The 18,177-nt window shown below is 44.8% G+C and overlaps 3 protein-coding genes across 5 annotated transcripts; 2 read left to right on the forward strand and 1 right to left on the reverse strand.

The window, feature by feature from the left end:
* Window positions 1–1,021: 1,021 nt before the first annotated feature.
* Window positions 1,022–6,877, reverse strand: BRCC3 (BRCA1/BRCA2-containing complex subunit 3). The gene is made up of 8 exons (XM_075763359.1): window positions 6,728–6,877; window positions 6,204–6,324; window positions 5,478–5,564; window positions 4,716–4,804; window positions 4,030–4,085; window positions 3,302–3,433; window positions 2,716–2,759; window positions 1,022–1,764 (listed from the first exon to the last, which is right to left on the reverse strand). The coding sequence occupies exons 1-8, from the start codon at window positions 6,830–6,832 to the stop codon at window positions 1,613–1,615; spliced, it is 786 nt and encodes a 261-aa protein (XP_075619474.1). The 5' UTR covers window positions 6,833–6,877; the 3' UTR covers window positions 1,022–1,612.
* A 4,104-nt stretch (window positions 6,878–10,981) lies between these two features.
* Window positions 10,982–17,584, forward strand: MTCP1 (mature T cell proliferation 1). 2 transcript variants are annotated; one of them, XR_012837271.1, is made up of 5 exons: window positions 10,982–11,114; window positions 11,217–11,387; window positions 11,541–11,592; window positions 12,808–12,875; window positions 16,092–17,584. XR_012837271.1 is itself a non-coding variant. In XM_010312001.2 (4 exons), the coding sequence occupies exons 1-3, from the start codon at window positions 10,995–10,997 to the stop codon at window positions 11,586–11,588; spliced, it is 339 nt and encodes a 112-aa protein (XP_010310303.2). In that variant the 5' UTR covers window positions 10,982–10,994; the 3' UTR covers window positions 11,589–11,592; window positions 11,674–11,812. The 2 variants fall into 2 exon arrangements, 1 of the variants encoding a protein (XP_010310303.2); XM_010312001.2 differs by lacking the exons at window positions 12,808–12,875; window positions 16,092–17,584 and adding an exon at window positions 11,674–11,812.
* CMC4 (C-X9-C motif containing 4) lies at window positions 11,542–17,584 on the forward strand. 2 transcript variants are annotated; one of them, XM_075763349.1, is made up of 3 exons: window positions 11,542–11,592; window positions 12,808–12,875; window positions 16,092–17,584. In XM_075763349.1, the coding sequence occupies exons 2-3, from the start codon at window positions 12,818–12,820 to the stop codon at window positions 16,259–16,261; spliced, it is 228 nt and encodes a 75-aa protein (XP_075619464.1). In that variant the 5' UTR covers window positions 11,542–11,592; window positions 12,808–12,817; the 3' UTR covers window positions 16,262–17,584. The 2 variants fall into 2 exon arrangements, with proteins under 2 accessions (XP_075619464.1, XP_075619465.1); XM_075763350.1 differs by lacking the exon at window positions 11,542–11,592 and adding an exon at window positions 11,791–11,856.
* Window positions 17,585–18,177: the final 593 nt, after the last annotated feature.

Consider the following 18,177-nt stretch of genomic DNA (forward strand, 5'->3'; position numbering starts at 1 on the left):
AAGCAAAACCAAATAAAACAGAATGCCAGGCCTGGACAGGAGAAGTCATTTTGGATTTATCTGGGATGTGCTTGGCAGGATGCCCTGGGTGACTGTACTAGATGGTCATGAAGCCCAGGGCTTCTGGATGATTCTACTCTCATCAAGCCTGGGGGCAGTGAGGGCCCCGTTCCCCCCACAAAGATCAAGGTAAGGTGCACTTGAACTAAAAAACAGTAACAGAAACATCAGAACAAAGACACTGACTGTTCAAAAAACTAATTAAAGAAAAATACTATTCACAGCACTTTTTAGGGAAAAAAAAGTAATGAGTGTTTTACTTCAAAGAAATTCTACTGTTTGGGGTTTTGCTACTATAAATGCAGAAAGACTGAGAAGTGAAGTCTGACAAAAACAAGCTGGCTAAGGGGCTTCAACGTCTGACAGTGATTTACAGTTGCTAATAAATAATCAATATTGGCTATTCACTGGAAAGGCAGTGCCTCTCAGCTATGTTACTTTCATTCTTCCAATGCAACAGTCAAGCTAATGAGTTGTCAGGAATGTCACAACCTCCATTGCAGCAATAAAGGCAGTTCATTTTCATCTCCTTGAGCATGTAAGGATTTAGATTAGAACCAAGGAGATGAAACAGAGGTTAACTGCGCTGTTAGCTCCTTCACTCACATGGGACAGACTTCACGCAACAGAATGCAGATGACAATGCATATGACTAAAATGCAACAGTAAGAACATTTAAAGGATTAGTTAAACAGGTTATTTTGTTCCATTTTAATCTAATGACATTTCTGCCATCAAGTTCAGCATGTAAGAATGACAGGCTTGCATATCTATCAGTTTACTTCTCAGCAGCTTAACCTTTTTCCCCTCTGGGAAAACACTCCATCCACTACGCCAGCAGAAACAGTCCATTTTGTAGATAACCTCAGTGCTGGGCATGCAACAGCATTACATGAAGTAAGGGAATACAGACCGCATACAGAAAAAATGCAGGCACTGGCACTTTGTAGCATTCATTTCATTTCTACTCCAAACGGCTCTGGCTTTGGAATTCTTTATTTGGTTTGAAGTATGCTGAACACAGATCCTGTATCAAAGTTCTTCCAGGTCTTCCCCAAGCTTCCCTCCCACCTCTTACCTGCCTGGGTGGATATACTACTAATGTTCTGGAATGCTGGTTAAGATGATGGCCAACTGAAGCTACTAAAAGAAGGCAGAAGTTGGCAGTATCAGATATGACTGCAGGGACACACTTCCCCTCTAACTCTCCTGTTCTAGGCTCCTGGAATACATGTAAAGCAGTAAGACTTCTGTCAAAATATAGAGGAGGGAGAAACATGTTCCCTAGGTGCATGCCCTCCAGAACTGAAGTCTCTTCAGGTGCTGCCCAACCCCATCATTGAGCTAGAACTGCACTGCATCATGCAGCACCTGGAGATACACCACTGCTTTTCATCAAGCTGGGGCAGATAAAGTCCTTATCCTGTAGAAGTGCTCTTTGCTGCATGCTAGTATCTTCACTGTAAGGTAACATAGGGCCACCCTTCAGCCAGGAGTAGGTCTGGTAGGTTTTTTTTCATGTCTGTCTTCTGAAGGGTCTGCATTTCCTCCTTCATTCTAAAGCAGCTAGTTCCTCCAGGAGCTGCTCTTTCTCCTGCTGCAGCTCCTGCACCCGCTGTTTGTTCTGCTGTAGTCTGTCCTCCAGCCACTGAAGGAGTGGCCCACTGATGGCAGACATCTGGCTGCAGAGGTTCTTTGTGAACACTGGAAAGAGCAAGAACACATCATGCCAGTGCAAAAACACAAAAGACTCAGTGTGCTACAACCCCAAAGCCAAGAGCGTTAGAGGCAGCCAAGAAAACTCTCCAACATTTTGGCCAAGGCAACCAGACATCCCCACAGGAAAGTCAGAATCAGCAGCTAAACAGGGAAACAAGCTATTTCAATCTGACCTTAAGACACTCAAGGGAGGGATGACAGACCTACAACAGAAATCTGGAAATCCGCATATAAGTCATCACTGATTCTAATTAATTTCTAAATTCAGAAGCACAGAAGGCCTCATTTATTGAACAGGTGAGAATGGACAATGGGCTATTTATCACGGAACTGAAGTGGGATTAGGATTCACTATCTCACTGGCAAAAGCAAAGATGTCATGCCATATGCACGTAACACTGGAAGTGCCAGGAGATGCAACAAGCATATAGATCAGCCAGACATTAAGACTCACCAAATCCAAAATCCCCTTGCTGTTCTAACTGCAAAAGAAAACCCCAAACCAACCCCAAAAAAGCCAAATAAACTCAAAGTCTATTGTAATTTTAACCAATCGTACAAAGGGCAAAAGATACGCAGCATTCATAAATCCCAGGATTAGGTTATTTTATAGCCCTTGATGTTTTCCTTTAAAGCATTTAGTTACAATTCTATTCCTCCACTAGACTTTATGTAATGAGTTAACAGTCTCAGGGAATTCTCTGGGTTACACAGCATTTGTGATTGGAAATGAACGGTATGACAAAAAAAAAAATACAAAAGTTTGTACTTTTATAGTTATTTACAAGTGCCTGTTATGGCAAAGGGAGGACTGTTACACAGCTGTGGTCTACCGTCCCCCAAAGTTAGAGCCAAACCAACCCCTGCTCAAGACTCTACTTTTTTGACTGTGGAAGCAGCATTCTGGATTCTCGCATGCAAAAAAAGAAGCCTTACCTGAGCCATTATGAATCTTGGTTACAGAGTCTAGATGGGTGAGGCTAAAAGAATGAACAGAATGCAGATTAGTGACAAGATAGTAGTAAATTGCATATTAGGCAAACCCAGGCTATGGAACCAGCTACCTACAAGTCATTGACACTGCATGTACATCTAAACCTCTTCACTTTTTGAAGCCCTGTACATTTACAAGTCTAACAGAGAGCTTACAGTACAGAAACATCAACGTTGAGCACCACAGGGAGAAAAAAAACCAAAAAGCTGATATTTAATCTAATTTTTCAGACTTCTCAGCACTCTTACCCTGGTTAAACACTATGTACTGTCACACACAGCCACCATTAGCTCACACACGTTCTAGCTCTTTTTTTTGTTGCAGCAAAGGAGCAGTTACACTTAGCTCTTGTGTGCAAGGCTGAGAGAACTTGAACTCTTTAATGTGAAGGTTCTCCTACAAAAGCACGTGAGCTGCTAATGCTTATTTTCTATACACCTGCTAAGGTTACAGTACTGTAAGCACAGCAACAGTAGAACATGTTAGCAAAAACAGTCCTGGAAAGGGGTGCAGCCCCAGTGTTGTTACCTGTGAATTCTCCTGTAGGCATCTTGCTCTTCTTGGCAAAGGATCTTGGGCAGCTCTACAGCTGATTCCAGACACACTTTCCCAATGGTTTCATGGGGAACAACATGAATAGGAATTTCAATCCTTTCATATCTAAAAGGGTATCAGATACAATTAACTCCAAAGCAGCAGAGGGAGAAAAAAAAAAAGAACTTCTACAAACCTGCAACTGTCTCTCCAATACATAGCATTGATGCAGACTTACTTTGGGGAACACATGCCTGAGTTGATATGCAAATGGAAGCCTTTTAGAGCCACACATTTATCTTAAATTTTAATGATAAAATACTAAAGCAAATAGCCAGTATAGACAATATGATGCACAGCATGCATGCAGTTAGTGGGGAGACTACACCATGCAAGCTTGAAGCCTTGACCTCTAGAGTTCAAAGCAAAAGGGTAGGCTTTCTACGCAACAGATTACAGCACAAATTCATAACCAGACTACAGTGTCCTACACCAAATCTTAAGCTACTAAATTATCTAGGCTAAATTAATCAGTCCTAAACTTTAGATTCTCTTCAAGTAGCCTGCATTAGCAGAAGTAAGGAGAGCTTGTTCAGACATCTCTATACAATATTTACTCATCATGATGAGTCTAGAAGCCACTTATTTGAGACAACTCGAAAAGGAGAGACAAGATGAAATACAACCTAATACTAGACAGAATATTCTTCTGCTATACTCACTCTGAGCTCTTCTGGGCCTGAATGGACTGGAAACAGGTGTAGAGAATCCTGCCTGTCTAAGAGAAACAGAAGAAAATCAGATTCGAAGAAGAAAATATAATCTAAAACCACACAGTCTTTTAGGAAGTGGAATATGCTTCGAAATAGCATTTTAACAGGTTGCTAAGGTGCATGCTTTTCACTTTGATTGGCATGCTGGAACTGTTTATGAGTAGATATTGATAGATCCATTAACTACAGAAAAAAAAATTTTAACCAATAGGTACCTGGAAAACCTAGACAAGATACACCACTGTCAGCTGATCTCACACTATAGCAGCATTTCCTAAAGAGGCTAGAGGCAAAGAGGTGCAATAAGCTGCATCTGCTGGACTGAACAGCTGAAGGGCACTCACATTTCAATGCACACATGTGCTACAGCCATCTGATGCAGTCCCAGAACCCTAATACCAGCACGTCTCTACTGGCTGGAGAGCCAGGCTATGGATCAGCACAGAGTAATTAATAACTTGTTCTTTATTACTGGGATTATGATCCAAACATCACCATTCTAGCTGTGCTTTCACTGTGCTCCAAGCAGAGCTCTGCCCTTCTTGCAGGCTATATCCAAGGATTTCAGCTTTGCTCTGGGGCTGATGTTTCTTATTAGCACGTGGAGGGTTTATTGCCATTTTTAAGTTGCCTACCTTTGTGTTTTTGTCCTCAATGAAGCAGGAAAAGATAAGTCCTACAAAACCTTGATCCATCATCTGATACATAGCTTGTGTGCGGACATCTGCAGACAAAGAAATAAGTGAATGGGAACTGCACTGGTCACTTGAAGAAGTGGAAAATGATTTGCCTCCTTTTGAAGGGTGACCTGAAATTTGGTAACAAATGTCACAAGCTTTATTTTAAAGTACTTACCCCAGGTGACCAAGTTAAAAAATCCAATTTAAAATGTAATTAAATAGCAAATCTTAAAAATACAAGATGAGTTAACAAAACAAGAAATTATCTTAGCCTCAGCCTGGTGCCACAGATCACTATAAAGCATAATGTCCAACATGTGTAAGATACTCACTTTTTTCAAAAGTGTTTGGTTTTGTATTAACACCCACAGATGTCAAAAATCATCACAGCAGGCGTATGATTCCCACAGCTTTTTTTGCTGTTTCCCACACCCTAGGTCTAGTTTTCCTGTCTGGAAGAACAGTAGTTCTAGTAGTAGCTGATCTGTGACTACTAAGTCACTTGCAGTTTGAGCACCTGGAAGCATAGAGACAGGAATGGGGCTATACTGGCAGAGGTTCCTGAAGCCCACCAAGACAATCTTGTCCTATCAGAGGACATCTGAGAAACCAAACTTTGATAGTTGGGATGTGCAGCTCTGAAAATCTAGTAAGTTGAGTAATGTGATTAGCCAGCTGTGAATTTTCATATAGAACTTAGACCAAGACTGCTCTTACCAACATGCGATGGCCAGACAGTAATATGAGGATGAGAGTGATACCAGCCCACAACTCTCATGGGACGTCCCGTCATTTCAGCCAACCTGTGTGTAAGTCAAGGTGCTTCTGACACCAACAGCAAGTGGAAGAAGTTTTTTTGTACAAGGAGAACCAACAGAGTTTTAAAAGAGTTTCTCATTAGTCAACAGAATTCCAGATCCCTTTAGCGGGGTGGCAAGCCACATGGCTGGAAGCTGACAGAAGCCTCTTCCGCAGCACCAGCAGGATACCACTGCTGCGGAAGCAAATGGGGTTTGTTTGCATGTGGCAGTAAGTGACATGGCAGCAAGCTGTCCAAAACAGCATTCGTGAGTGTATGTAAGGAAGAGGTTTTTCAAGGCACCATGCTTGGAAACAGACTTGTCAACATTTCATCTCCTACTATATCTCCTTACTAAAATCCTACCCTTGCCCCAAAATGTACTTCAGTTTTACATGTGACCAAATACAAAGAAATTACAAAAAACAGTTATAACACATATCTACTACAAACACTGGAACCAACAAAGACTCCAGAGAATGGCAACTGCCAGCACAGCCCTCCAAACTGAATAGTTGCAGGAGGGAAGCAGCAGACAATTCAATTTCAAGCAAACCAGAACAAGTCTAAAACACAGCATGTAAAAAGGAGTCTGAGGTAAACCACTTCACTGGCAAGTTTGCTGCTGTCTCTACTAAAGGATATCTCTGCTTCAGTAGAAGCAGCTGAAAGCTGCTCTGGCGAAATTTCCACACGGTCTTTTCTCTTATCAGAGCGACGCAGGATGATCACTGAGTGGATATGAACAATTCGGCTGGTGTCAACCTAATGACACAGAAGAAAAAAACCCGATCATTTCTCTTCAGTACCTTCAGTAGGAAAAAGGCACACATCAGAGTACATGCACATGGGAGCCTTTCCTGACTCAAAGCTTTGATTTTCACAGCAGCTGGAACTACAAGTCGGCGCTAGCAAGGAGCGGAAAGGCGAGGCCCAAGACCCATCAGCACGGCTGTGAGGGAACCGCCCTCACACTAACCTGTACAACGCTCCCTGCCGCAGTGATCGAGCCCACTCGAAAGATAAAAACCCGCAGACCGCTATCCCTCAGCCCGCACAGGCGCAGAGCATCTGCCCCGCCCGAGCAGCATCTCCTCCCACTGTGTCCCTCGCGCACCACCTGTCTCTCCCCGGGGCAGCCCCGCCCAGCCCCACCCGGCTCCGGTACCTCGCCGATGCATAGCCCCATAACCTCCTCCTTCTCGGTGCTCAGCGCATGGTTAAGGCACACCAAGAAGGCATCTGCCTCCAGATGCACCGCCTGCACCGCCATTTTAATACCACCCACTCGTCTTCCCCTTACACCTCCGGAAGTAGGCGGGAACAAATCTTACTTCCCCCGCCCACACTCGACAGCAGAACCAATCCCAGCGGGGCTCAATGGCCCTTTCACCCAATCGACTCAGCCAAGGTGCAGTATGGCTTCCGGGGAGGCGAGCAGCGCGCCGCGGCGGAAGCGCCGTGTCGCCCACGCGAACGGCAGTCCCGGAGTTCCGCGCTGAAGGCGCTGCCCGAGGCGGGACGGGCGGTGGAGTGGAGGGGGGCGGGGCGACCCGACCCGACCCGACCCGGGGCGGAGCTCTGCTGCGCGCCGGCCATTGGGGCCTGCGAGCAGTTGGAGGGGGGGGGAGGGTGCGGGGTCAGAGGGGAGGGTGGGGGAAAGCTTTGCTCGGTGCACACGGCGCTGGCTGTCACCTGGCGCGGGGCTACAGGTAGGTCACAGGCGGGCGGCCCGAGGGGTCCGGCCCGGCGCCTTCCGCTCCGCCTGGTGCCGTCTCATACCGAGGGGCGGCCGCCGAGCCCCACAGGCCCGGCCTGGGTGGGAGGCGGTTGCTATGGAGACGTGCTGCGCCCTCTTCCCGCCGCGGCGGCCGAGCCTCCCCGGCCCTTCCTGTTTTCTCCCCGCCACAGCCGGCCTGCGGTCCGCACCGGTCCCACACCCCTTCCCCACCCTGCCCTCCCTGCTCCCCTTGTCCGCACCGCCCCCACACTCCCCCTCTGCCGGCCCTTCACCAGGCCCGGCTCCTGCACCCTTTCCCTCATCCTCCCTTTCCTTCTCCGGGGCTCCCCACACACTATGTCCATCTCTTTTTGTCTTCCTGTTTCTTTAGATCCTACCAAAGCTAGACCTTCACTCCCCAAACTGCTGGACAGCCCCGGCTGGTCGGTGAGCATCTGCTACCCCTCAGTAGGTCGGGCAGAGCAGAATCACAGAGGTGCTCGCTTGGGGCAAGTGCTCCAGGCAGAGTAGAGTCCAAATCCCCAAGAAGAAGCTTTATAGTGAGTCAACATGCTCTTACATCAGCATCATCTGATCCCTGACTTGTTGCAAGATGCAGGCTGGGTTTTTCAGCAAAGCTCAGCTCCCTTTTAGCTCTCTGAAAGCTGTGCGCACAGAGCCGTGCAGGCAGCTGCACGCTCTCCACCAGAAGGCCAAACTGTCCAGCCTTGGTTTAGAAGCTGTGTAAGCACAGTGCTGTGCCCAATTTATTGACCCTGAGCATCACTTTTTTTCTTTGGCACCTGAATGGCAGCTGAACTCTTCTAACAATCTGACCCAGTCCCCTTTTAAAATAGAAGGTAATAAAGGGTGGAGTTTGTTCAGCATGCTGACCTCCAGCTCTGGGGATGGTCCAAGTGGAAGCTGGAGCAATTTCTTTCACTGTTTTCATAAAATATTTTAATGTACCCCATTTGAAAGCCAATAAATTGTCTTCACCACATGATGCAGTCGTCCTCCTGGCCATTTTCACATTTATGCATATATTGTATGGCTCAGAAATCCACCCAGGTCCCAGAACAGCACTAAACTTCCAAGGCCTGATACTGAGATGGACAGAATACCTGCAAGTCTTGTACCTGTCTGTGGGGATTGGGCTTTAAATCTCACCAAATCAACAGCTCAGACTTCTGCAGTTATGTTGATGGGAACATTAAATCTCTGTCAAATGATGGTGCTGCAATTCTGCAAATTTAAGCTGCTTGGTTTTTTGTTGGATGTAGGTTTTTTACTAGGTTATGAAGTAAGCAATATAAGAAACAGGTTTTACAACTTGTTTTAAATATAAGTAAGCTTACTTCTTCTTTCACCTGTGTCTTTCTTCAGGCTTTTTTATTGCTTTCTGATAAAATCTGCAAAAATAGGAATTGTATGTGTTTTTCCCTTCCTAAACTTGCAGGTGCAAACATCTTGGCACATGCTTTTTCAAATCTTCTGTTTCTTTTGTATGCTTGAGTACTTAAGACAGACTTGTCTTACTTCAAACCCAGTTGACAGTTTTGCCTGACCTCAAGATTTTATTTGTGGCACTAACTGGCACCTTCATAACAGACTTAGAGACTGTTGAAAAGAGAGGCCAGACTGGGCCTTTGAACTTTTGCAACTGAACTGAGAGCTATGGAGTTCAGAGGAAGTTTGGGACAAATTAGTGGGGCAAAGGGTGAAAACATGATAACCACTGCCCATTCTGCACAGTGTCCTCTGCATGAGACATTGTTCTGTCAGTACTGTACCTATCATTACTACCATGTTCATATACAATAAACACAAACGTACATATTGTGCTTTAGTCCTCCTACCTGTAGTTCAGCAAGACTGAACCAGGTTAGTATTTGGATAGGAGACCTTCCAGGAGAATTTACTTGCTGTAGGAAATAGTGTTCACTTACTAAGTAATATTTTTGCAATACTGAAGTCAGTTTTGAGTCTTCTGAGTCTGGGAATGATAAGCTGGGGAAATTCCAGCTTTGAATGGAATAAAAGCAAGTTCTTGAGCATTTTTGGTCATGATGGAGCTTTTGGCAGTGTAGGAGAGTATCCTGGCCAATTTCCAACCTGGGTGATTACATTCAGCTGACTGAAAATTAGCAGTGCTGATTGCTGCATTTCACTGTCAGGCAAAGTGATTTCCACACATGGGCTTAAATTTGTAAAGTGACTTAGGATAAAGCAGAATGAAAAGAACTTACAGAAATGTCCCTTTAACCCTCATAACTTACTCTTGAAGGCCTTGTGAGGCTTATCAGTCTGCTGTTACATTCCTGTTAATGCCAGTGATCCAGCTGCTGGGGCATTGCTTGGAATGGCTGTACCACATCACAGGATGGTCTTCAGAACAGTGGTGCTTTTTATAATGCACATACACATTCCCACACATTCAAGCAAGGAAACAAACAGAATGAGAGAAAAAAAATAAAAGACCATTCAAAGTTTTCTTTGTTAGAAATTAAAATACTGTGACAGTGCTGTTCAGGCTGATCCATGGTTGGTATTTTGTTTTCAAAAAGGCTGAGTGAGCCTTCAATTCAAAAAGGTAGAGAAGCACAGATGTAAGATACAGAAGGCAACATGGAAGTGTATTTCCTGTTATATATGTACCCCAATGTATAACAATTTTATTCTCTCCCTGACTTTCCCTACTTTATTTTGTACCCAGATTTTCTTGCTCCTGTCTGAAATATGCCTTATAACTTTACAAGTTTTCAGAAGACCACTGTGTTTCACTGGGATAGGAATACTGCATCTGCTTCATAGCAGGAGGATGTTACATGTATTACAGCTTAATTCTGTTCTACTTTAAACCTAGATAAAGAATGAAGACTGTCTGTACCATTTTGATTACCTCTTCTAGGGTTCAAAGAGAGAATCATTTCCCCTGACGTTCATTTTCTAATGGCTCAGCTTGATCTAACTGGTATACAGATAAACTTTAAACAAAAATTCCAGTAGGAAGAACCACCTCAATGTCCAAAATTCCTTTGCCCCTGGTGGTATCAGTGGCTCTCTGTAACCATCTAAAAGCCGAACTACGCAAAGTCACGAGAGCTGTTCACGAGAAAGTTGTATATGAATGGACAATGCTGCCATCCTCTTGAGAGATGAGACGAAGGACCCTTCACAATGACAGCTCTGCAAGTTCCAAATATGAGAGTCGTGCATACGGAGTTTCATGCTTTGTCTCCAGAGTGATCTTCGTTCTTGTTAAGCTAATTTCACCTCTTGTCACAAGTTTTGGTCTTGGGATTTAGACCATCATTAGCCACGGAACTCCTGTGTAAATTACTTTTTTCATTTTTGGGTTGTTTTTTTCCCTGTTTGACATAAAGACTGTTAATAAGACTGTTAGTGGAATAAGCAAAGCCAATATTCACTTCACAGGGTTTAACTTTGTACCAATAGCACCTTTTGCCCTAGAATGCCTTACAAATGCCATACAGCATGCATGTCATGAAATTTCTGTTCACTTAGGCACCACCTTAGTTTCCCAAGCTGACTTTTAGGGACATTTCAGCACATAGCATCTCATACAATAAGTCAGACGCCACCCTGAGGTGCCTTTCAGGTCTGAGCTTTCTCCGTGAATGTATTCAGAGCTAAAGAGACCATGTGTGCTTCCTGCGGGTTGATGCCATCCACCTAACAGGACCATCCTGAAATGACTGAGGGAATGGCAGAAGGAGGGCATGCTGGCGCTCCTCCTGTCCGACTGTGGGTGCGACGCATAGGTGTTTACTGCGATGAGCACCGCAAAACGTGGCTTGTGGCTGCGGAAGAGGCAAGTGTCCTTTGAGCTTCCCAGTGATTATAGCTTTGCTATTGCAGCTGCCTCTACTGCATTGCCAGTAACTGCCTCCTCTTTTTGTTACTCTTCCCCCAGGAGGAAGGTATGCTGAGGGCTCGGATCCAAAGAGTTCAGGTTCCCCTGGGTGAGGCGCTGCGACCCAGCCAGCTCCCCCCATCCCGGCTGCCTCATATGTGGCAGCTGTCCCAGGGTGAGCAGTACAGGGATAGTAACTCTCGCGTTTGGGAGATAGAGCACCATCTCATGGTAAGGATGGTGGCAACAATAGACCATAGTCATGCCTGTTTGTGAAGTCATTTGAGATCCTTGAGGGACGGCAAAGGACTGTTACTTTGTTGAAGTCCATTAGCTCAGCCACAGTAACTGTAGACGTATTGAACTTTTCCTTGTCGCTTACAGCTTGGTGGTGTTGAAGAACTGCTGCTTAAACTCGTGCCTGGTGATTAATCTGGTATGTGTAGACATTACCCCTGCTTTATACTGTGCTCTGTTTATTCCCAGTCATTCTTTAATATAAATTTTTGTCTTTCAGGAGCAGTGGCTCTAGGAAGATGTCGTTGTATATTTTGTACAATAAATGATTCTCTCTGCACTGAAATACAGCCACCTCTGAGGTGGAAGCAGTTAAACAACACACAGCAACATCACACAAGAGTTTAGGACAGGCAGTGAAGAGGAGTATTGTGTCAAAGTGAAACATCAGAGGGAGTTCTAGGTAGGCAGAATGTAGTTGCCCCAAGTGGAGTTTGGCCAGGATGCTGGAAATAATGCCCTAGCGATACTGAAAAATGCTGTGGGCTGGTGAATTATCACAAATTTGAAAGGCAGCATCTCCCTAGCTCTGGGCAGGGGCAGGAGCTGAACTGTGGCTCTGAGGGAGCTGTTACCACTTTTGTAACAGCGGTGCTTTCCTTGTAGAGGTCTCTCATCCAACTACTAGTGCCACCAGTTTTTGCTTATCTCTTGATCTCTCACAGAAGATCACAGTTACAGGTGTCACAGCTGCAGAAAGTCAAATTGAGTGTCTGAAATCCCACTGTCTAGGAGTTTGAACAATATGGAGCTGTCCTCCAGTCTGCTGGTTTGGGTTTTTTTCTGGGTGGGGGGAAGTGGAGGAATTTCCAAGAGACTTTCTCCGGTAACAAAAAAAAAAAAAAAGCCCTCCTTGTTGTCTTTATGGGACATATACACAACTAAGTTTTGTTCTTTGGTTGTTTTTTTAAATGCCTCCTCCAGCTGCAGTTATATGACTAATGCCAAATCCTTGGTTGTGTAGAGCTCACAGAGAGGGCTTTTACGCAAATACATGTTTTAGTATAAGGTCTAGAGGCACTGAACTGTTAAAAATTAGCCATGTAATTTGACTCTTTACTGGAATCTTTGTGCATCCAAGTGGAAAAGGACACATTTTCACCAGCAAAAAGACAAAGGCCTTTGAGCCTAGCAACATAAAACTTCCCATATTCATTGTCCACATTATCATCCTTTAGCCAGACACAGAGAATTCTTTTCTGTGTTGGCAGGCATGTGCAAGCAGCAATAGATGTTTTCTGAATTTCTGTGACAGGGAAATTGGGAGGTCTTTAAAGCTTTGGCTTTAAGACAGTGTCTTGCCCCCCTGCCCCCTACACATTGTTTCTACAGTAACATTTTCCTATCATTTTAGTTCTCTGAACATGTCTCAGAAGGATCCTTGCCAGAAACAAGCCTGTGAAATACAGAAATGCTTGCAAGGTACAAAGTGTCATTTTTGTCTTTTTGGTGTCTTAATTTTTGGTGGAATTTAATTCTTTTAACTTAGCCCAGTTCACTTTTCACGTTGAGAAGGAAGCATGTGCTTATTTCATAGTGTTCTCCATGCTGGTAGTGAGATCCCACGTGTAGTCTTGGGTCTCAGCCGTAGCCAGGGAGAGCTAGACATTGTAATAAGCTCTCTTACAGTGTAGGTAGTGAGGTAGTGGTTGGATTGTATGAGAAGACTGTAGAGCTTCTAGCTCCAGGGGTATTTTAAGAGCAGGTCATACAGATGTCTGTCAGGAATGGGCTAGGTATACGTGATCTGGTGTCAAGGTATGATATGGTCTGCTTCTGGAGACCTTTAACAGCTGGTTAGTATTAGCTTAGCTAAATATTTGTAGGTGCAAGGGACGTTATGTGGTAATGTGTTTTGTGAGCCTTAGTTGGGGAGAGCAGGCTTGTTACTTGCAAAGGACAATATTTTTCAAAATTTTGGTTGCTTGTTAGAACAGGATTTGCCTTGTGGAGTGAATAAGAGAAAATGTTCCTCTGTGCCAAGACAGCTCAGCCATATGGGAAAGAGTTCTTCCTAACTCACATGGTGGAGCCCTTAGCCAGCATGCTCCAAGCTTCCCGTGAGAATAACTCATGGCGGTAGCCCAAGGACAACGAGGCAGGAGGCTAGCAACACCACAGCTAAAATCACCCAGGCCAACTCATTTCTGCCTTTAATTTATTTGCAAACTACAAGCAGGTTAGCTGAAACATAGCAGGGAGGGAGGAGGTGGTCCTACTGGGGAAGTAGAGGAATGGCTTTGCAGGTTGCAGCAAACAGTCATTGCAATCTGTGCAGGTAACACAACCACCCCAGTGGCTATGGAGGAACATAGGAGGAAAAGCATCTGGGAAAGAGTAGGGAAAAGCAATAGTCAGTTATTAGTAGATGTCTGTCTTTCCCAGGTTTGCTTTTTGGAAGCTATGTTCAGCTCAAAGCAGGGGCTCAAACAACCCCCTCTACATGTCCCTAGCATTTGTCTAGATATTACCTTTTACTGTCTTCATGGCTTGGAGTATTCCCCATGAAGGGCTACCTTCTCTCCCCATAGTAACTGCACTTAAAAGCTAACGTTTGACTGCGTTTTGGTCCCGTCTGTGACAATGTTCTTTTTATAACATTCTTGGAGGTTATTCCAAGTATTTTACCTGTGTAGGTTTGTGTACAGATTTGATCTGAATGGTTGTTAGCAAAGAAGCTCTTTGACTCTACTACATGCACACTCCACTGTCCACCACTTCTCTAGCTATCGTTTTGGAGTGCTGTTGTTGATGTATTATCGTGCTGTGGAGTTGTCTGAGTTGCACAGATGAAGCAGCTGACTTGACAGCAAAGCAATTTTTACCTGTAAGAATGAATGCAATAGAGGACATACACAGAGCCTTAACTGACAAATACACAGGCACAGTGTACACAGTGCAGAGGATGGAGGGCGGAAGCAGGACTTTTGGGAGATGCTGGCTTTTCAAAGGCTGGTTTTGGAGTGGGTCATTGTTCCAAAAGATCTTGCCTGCTTCCTCTGTGAGACTGAATGCCCACTGTAAATCTCTTTTGTGTTTTGCTATCCATTATATGACTAACTATTATGCTTTTCAGGAATGCATTCCTGACAGATAGCAGGGTGTGCGTGTATGTTCCAGTAGTTTTAAAAAGAGACCTGCACAGGTAGAGGAAGTTAGAGAGCCTTCAGCAGCAGCAGGTTATGGCAGAGAGAGATTAGCTTTCCTTTCCAAGAGCCTGCCATGCCTCCTAGGCTGCCACAGTAACATTACCATAACCTTTTTTCTCAGGGGTGACCTTTGTGCTTGTGTTACAGGTCACTTTCCAACCCAGTTATGGAATTTATGGGAATATGGGAATTTATGAGTGGGCTGGCTTGCTCATTAACTGGAAGTTAACTGTTAACTGCTGCTTTCTGGGCTTTCCAGTGGGTGCTGTGTTTGTCTCACATTGGGTTGCTGTTGCTTCTTTTAGTCTTTTAAAAAAAACAGTGGCAGCTGGGGGGAGGGGTGAGTGCAGCTGTGTAGTGGTTGCATAGCTCATCCAAGGCAGAGCAGGTAGCTTTGCATGCCCTGCACTTCTGTGCAGACAGGTGGGTAGTTATTAATCCAAGCCACAGACTTAGTCTGCTCACATACCCACTGGGCTTCTCTCTCAGAGCCTGGTGGCCAGCCCTGCAAAATACTGTGGGCTTTGCCACCTCAGCTGACAGTGGCAGCCAGCAAAGCACTAGGGCAGAAAGGATGCTGGACAAATCACCTGTGTCCTGCAGTGTCTGAATGTGCTGGTGCAGTGCAATCTCTCCGAGCCTGAAACAAGGCAATATGGAGTAAGTACAGAGGTGGGCATAGCTGTGTCATACACAAAGATGTAAGCCTAGTCATCCCAGATCAGACTAGGAGCTCATTTAGCCCTGCGTTCCAGCTCCAACAGTGTCCAAGAGAAGCCTAGGTAGGAAAGTGGGAGGGGGTCAACTAACAGCTGTGTGGCTAAAGGACCTTCTGAGCTAGAGGTAGGACCTTTGTGTGGAAGGTAGTCATGTCACTGGCTCTGTGCAGTTGGATTCAGCTGCTGGCATTTGGGTAAGCATTCCCGCTAGTGTGCTGCCTGCTGTGGTCATACTGCAAAGCTAGAGCCTGCCCACAACAGGCTACTGATGCAGTCGTGCTCTTCACCCTTTCCTTTTACAAACCCCGCAGTGCTGAAGGGTGGACATGCCCCTTTTTATACCAAGACTGTTTATACCAAGTCCTCTTTGGATGCTCAGCTGTAAACCTTATAGTGACATGGACAGCTGGGTTGAAGACCGTGGATGATAAGATCCAGCTTAAAAGCCCACAGGCTAAAGAAAGTTAAGGATTGAAGGGCAACAATAAGGGAAACTTCATTCTTACTGTAGTGAGATGTGATAGCTACAAAACTGGGGGACTGAGGATGCTCCCATCCACAAAAGCAAGGCTGCCTTTGCATGGCTTTAGATAGCTGAAAGTAAAGAGAGATTTTTGTAGAGCAGAGAAAGTGATGAAACATTTGTAAGCAGCTCTTGCTTTTCAGAGAAACACGCTGCCCAGCAGCTGAAGGTCTGGGCTAGATGCGTCCCCTCCAGGGACAAAACCTGTTCCCCTCTGCAGACTTAGTGTCTCCTTCTTATTTTCCAGTAAACAACTACATGGAGTCCAAGTGTGAAACCGTGCTTCGGGAAATGGAGAAGTGCTGTGCCTCGTACCCCAAGGGCAGATCCATCTGTTGTTCAGGGTTTGAGAAGGAAAAAAGGGAGAGAGAAAAGTTTAAAGCAACTTCAGAAGGAATTCCCCCACCACCACAGTAACACAATGCAGCTCCAGCAGGTGCCAGAGCACAGACTCACCTGCAGAGCTTTTGTGTGTTTTTTCAAGCCTTCTTTAGACTTTCAGGAAAGCCAGATTGCTGCTAAAACACACGATTGGCACACCAAAAAGTATAGCGCAGTACCAACAGATGGCCTGGTTAACAGACTTTATTTTCTGTACCAAAACATCATCCACATTGTCTTTGCATTGCACCTGTGTCTGTGAAAAGTCAATTTGATGTTTTTAGAATGCTTACCTTACTCTAATCCATCCTTGCTCTCAAAATGGAGAACTGGAACCAAGTTATTCTGGCTTCTGGAGCAAGAGGTACAGGAAGCGAGCTCAGAAGAGTGAATGAGTTTAAGCGTGACACATGAAACAAGCCCATCTTGAAACAAAAGAGGTATTTCTACCATCATGCAGTAGTTCCAGACAACATTTGCCTGTCCAGTGGTTCAAGCTCAAGAATGGGAATCAGGTCTGGGGATCGTTTCTAGGTCTTGCGTAGATCACGAGTGACCACAAGTCACTTTGCCGAAGTGCCTCACTTTCCCACTGGACAGATTTTTTGTTACTTTATATTTGAATTGCCTACACGCTGCTATTTGCATGACAAAGATATTACAAGAACATTATTTCAGGGATTGCTACAGGAACAAGATTTTTTTTTTTTTAAGCAATATTAATTTGAAAGATCTGACTGTTGATATAAAATTTATAAATTTATGTATAATTGAACACCTTTAAGCAATATGTTACGAACCCAGCATAGTTCAACCCACTGGTACCAGAGCCCTGTCACAAAGCCCTGGGCTAGATCCAAGAACTGATTTAGGTGCTGCTTACTGAACAAGCAGTTGTAGACACTTGCTTTCAACGCAGCATTCCAGACTCACTCACAAGCTGGCTGTGTCCAAATCCCAGGGAGAGATGGCTTTTCAGAAGCTCACTCATGCAGCAGAATTTCCTGTGACCTGTAGGAAGAGCTCGGTAAACAGGTTCTCGCATCACCCTTCAGAGCTGCCTAAGTCTCTCCATCTACTGTAGCAGGAGTCCAGGCACCTCAGTGGGTGCCAAGTCCATTACAGGGCCTAGGCACCTAAATATCAGACTTCGAACCCACTAGGCCACTAACTCTGTCATTAGATCTAGCTGTTAAGGAGTTTTGTGCTGTGATCAAGTACAACTTATGAAATACAGCTTCTGTAAACAGACCACTGTAGTCTAGGCACAATAGTTGAGCGTATTGAAGCCTAGAAGAGCAAACCATATGTATTCACTGCTCTAAAATACCATGACACAAAATAAATGACTGGAACAAATTGTAGTCTGAGTTTGGTTGTTTATTGAGAATACAACATAGCTGCAAGCCAGGCAGCTTGGCTGCCTGGTCCAGTCCAGAGCTACATGTGATACCATCATGTTTAAATAGAAGCTGATTGATATTTTTCTAACTGGGGCTCAAGATCAGAATAATTCAGGGCTAGCCTTAGCCTTCCCTTCCCAGCCCTCTCCCTCCCCCCAAAAAAAAACCCTTATGACAAAATAGGGGTTTTAATAACCTTGAAAAGTAGGGGAAAGTGATGACAATGTTGTGAAGCAGCTCAAACACTTAGGTAGCTCATTTCTCTCTTTGCCCTACCTCAGCAGGGGCAGTGAAAAGTCACTAATAGATGATAAAAATAAATATTTAGGCTTCTGTTGCACCTTATAAAAAGAAAAGCCTTGTCTCCATGCCCATTTGTAGTCAGGTGGAGCAAACTTGCAGGAAGGCTCTGAAACCAGGCTGGCAGCAGAATCACCTCCTGCCCCAGAAGCATCCCACCTTTTGGGAACATGGGTGATTCAAGCCAGGATCATCAAGGAGAGGGGTCTATTAAGGCAGCCCATGGTTACCTGCAAAGAGGGAAGGCTG

Source organism: Balearica regulorum, chromosome 11 (assembly GCF_011004875.1).
Source record: "Balearica regulorum gibbericeps isolate bBalReg1 chromosome 11, bBalReg1.pri, whole genome shotgun sequence".
NCBI lineage: Eukaryota > Metazoa > Chordata > Aves > Gruiformes > Gruidae > Balearica > Balearica regulorum.

Coding starts and splice junctions, on each gene's coding strand:
- BRCC3 (XM_075763359.1), bottom strand. CDS start 6,832: ATGGCGGTGCAGGCGGTGCATCTGGAGGCAGATGCCTTCTTGGTGTGC. Junction 5,565..6,203: donor TGCTTCTACTGAAGCAGAGA/TATCCTTTAGTA, acceptor GACTTACACACA/GGTTGGCTGAAATGACGGGA. Junction 3,434..4,029: donor CAGGCCCAGAAGAGCTCAGA/GTGAGTATAGCA, acceptor ATACCCTTTTAG/ATATGAAAGGATTGAAATTC.
- MTCP1 (XM_010312001.2), top strand. CDS start 10,995: ATGACTGAGGGAATGGCAGAAGGAGGGCATGCTGGCGCTCCTCCTGTC. Junction 11,115..11,216: donor GGCTTGTGGCTGCGGAAGAG/GCAAGTGTCCTT, acceptor CTCTTCCCCCAG/GAGGAAGGTATGCTGAGGGC. Junction 11,388..11,540: donor AGATAGAGCACCATCTCATG/GTAAGGATGGTG, acceptor TGTCGCTTACAG/CTTGGTGGTGTTGAAGAACT.
- CMC4 (XM_075763349.1), top strand. CDS start 12,818: ATGTCTCAGAAGGATCCTTGCCAGAAACAAGCCTGTGAAATACAGAAA. Junction 12,876..16,091: donor AATACAGAAATGCTTGCAAG/GTACAAAGTGTC, acceptor CTTATTTTCCAG/TAAACAACTACATGGAGTCC.